Source organism: Zingiber officinale, chromosome 6B (assembly GCF_018446385.1).
Source record: "Zingiber officinale cultivar Zhangliang chromosome 6B, Zo_v1.1, whole genome shotgun sequence".
Classification (NCBI taxonomy): Eukaryota; Viridiplantae; Streptophyta; class Magnoliopsida; order Zingiberales; family Zingiberaceae; genus Zingiber; species Zingiber officinale.
Genome location: NC_055996.1, coordinates 25,926,216 through 25,928,327, shown reverse-complemented (window position 1 = coordinate 25,928,327; position 2,112 = coordinate 25,926,216). Strand labels below are relative to the sequence as shown.

At 49.1% G+C, this 2,112-nt stretch overlaps 1 protein-coding gene across 1 annotated transcript; it reads right to left on the bottom strand.

Annotated features, from left to right (window-relative positions):
- Positions 1–209: 209 nt before the first annotated feature.
- Positions 210–1,845, bottom strand: LOC121990026. Its single transcript, XM_042544294.1, has 4 exons — positions 1,531–1,845; positions 1,194–1,421; positions 962–1,112; positions 210–888 (listed from the first exon to the last, which is right to left on the bottom strand). The coding sequence occupies exons 1-4, from the start codon at positions 1,570–1,572 to the stop codon at positions 362–364; spliced, it is 948 nt and encodes a 315-aa protein (XP_042400228.1). The 5' UTR covers positions 1,573–1,845; the 3' UTR covers positions 210–361.
- Positions 1,846–2,112: the final 267 nt, after the last annotated feature.

The following is a 2,112-nucleotide window of genomic DNA, read 5'->3' as shown; positions in this document are numbered from 1 at the left end:
TTCAATTAAATTATTTTTTTACACGTCATAATTACTAACTTTCGATAGCAACTATATATTCCACGTTAACTGTATACTTGATAGTAGACATTTTACCTACAATAACAATATAAAAATAAAAAATATTATAACAAAATATTTTATTTTTGTTTTAAAATATGGTCAGTGTAGAAATGACAGGGCTCGTTCTCGTGAGTAAAATTTTATCATTTAGATTAATAATGTTTATTCTTATGCTTACGGACGTTACACAACTGTCACCGCACATGTTCGACGTCGTGTCTCGGACACACAAAAGAGGAGCCAGAAGTCACAGCAAACAGGGTCGAGGACAAACAAAAGTGGAGAGACCAGACACGAGTCAGTCCCAGGTGCCTCTAAGGAGAGGCTTGGTGTCGACCGTGTCGCCCACCAGCCGCAGCAGATCCGAACAGTCGGGGTCTGCCTCGCACTCCGTCTTCAGCTCTAAACCCAGCTCCTCCTCCACGTCGTCCGACGCCGCGATCAGCAGCAGCTCGCACCCTTCATAGTTCAGGAAGTCCGGCGGGTCCGCCGGCACGAACTGCCGATTCCCCATCCAGCCCTGGAGATGCGCCGGGTACGACGCGCGACGCTTCCTCGGAAGCCCTCTGAAGCTGTTGGACGCCCGCCCGCCGCCGTCGCCATGTTCCGGGTTCTTGATCTGGATGAGGTAGGAGGCCTCGCGCTCGAGGTTGAACGCCTCCAGAGAGTCATTCTCGGCGTCTCCCGGCGGGAACTCGAGCTTGTAGACCAGGTGGGTGTGCATCTGCCGCCGGGACTCGTGCCGAAGAATCCGGTACACGCCTTCTGCCAGAGCGCGCGCCGGAGGCTTGTGGCGGTGGCCGCGAGTCGTTGTCTCGTACTCCTCTGCGTTATCAAGGAGGCAACAATGAACGCCCTCAGGGTGTTCGATGGAATGCAGAAGAGACAAATACGGTACCTTCTTTAAGAGCCTCCTTGATATCTCCCTCTTTGGTCGTTACGAGCTCCACAAAACCCCAGAACGGCCGGCCTCGCTTCTCTGGATCCGGTAAGCCCTTCTTCCCCATCACAATTAAGCGGAGCAACGGCTGCTGTTCGATGTTCACTTCCTGACAATCGATCAACAAAATCCAAACACATGTCAATTGCTACTCTTTTTCTCAAATTGATTCGAAAGAAACCGAACCAACTTCTCTGCCATAGCCGCCTTCCTTTGGGTCGCCATCACCTTTCTTGTTCTCCTCGTCTTCAGATCTGGTACTACCTTCCTTGCCCGAATCCGTTGACTGCTTATCCTCCACCGACCGCTCGCCGGACTCCGGCCGCAACACGACGTAGAGTCTCTGCACGTCATGTGGGCTCCGGGCTTCCTCCTTGTTGACCTTGGAGCTGTAGAAGAAGAAAACATCTCCCCTTTCCTACGCTCGATCGAGTCATGACCAGTGCAATGGAAGAACCATTAATCAGCAAGAGAAAACCATGAGTTGAAATGGATGAGGAGGAGCTAAGCCTAAGCAAGAGCGCGACCTGGATCTCCACCTTCGTCTCAGGCTTGGTCTTCTCCTCCATCGTTACTCACCGGATCTTCTACTCATTTGACGGATTGCGGATGGGAGGAGGTGAGATTTATAGGCGGTGGGAGGGCGTGGATGAGTTATCGGGGATCGACGAGCGGCGGCAGTGAAGCATGATCCTGCGCTCTGAGAACGTTGGTCTGGAGAGTGATCGAGCGTGGAGTAACAGTGGGTTGCCACGTGTTCGCATCAGCAGTGGGCACGTCTCAGTCCCTCGTCCGGGGAAGACACGTTTGAGTTCTCACCGCCGTCGTTCTGCTGGGGGTCAGGTGTCGTGTGCCGTGGTCGTCGTCAATAGGTAAGAAACCGTAGGCTGCAGTTCGGGCTCTAGGCTCTGATTTTTAATATTTTATTTATATTTATATATTTTTTAAAAAATGTTTATTTTAAATTTTAAATTATTTTTTTATTTATTGTATTTTAAATTATTTTTAAAATTATGTATTTTATTTGTTTAAAAAACTTAATCTATGTTTTTTTATCTGGAACAAATATGCAACCTTATATTTGTTAGTGATCTCCCGCATCTTTCGCG

Excerpts from the sequence above, each read along its gene's own strand:
- LOC121990026 (XM_042544294.1), bottom strand. The coding sequence starts at position 1,572 with ATGGAGGAGAAGACCAAGCCTGAGACGAAGGTGGAGATCCAG. Across the intron at positions 1,113-1,193 it reads AAGGCGGCTATGGCAGAGAA|GAAGTGAACATCGAACAGCA; the intron begins GTTGGTTCGGTT and ends ATCGATTGTCAG. Across the intron at positions 889-961 it reads CAAGGAGGCTCTTAAAGAAG|AGGAGTACGAGACAACGACT; the intron begins GTACCGTATTTG and ends TTGATAACGCAG.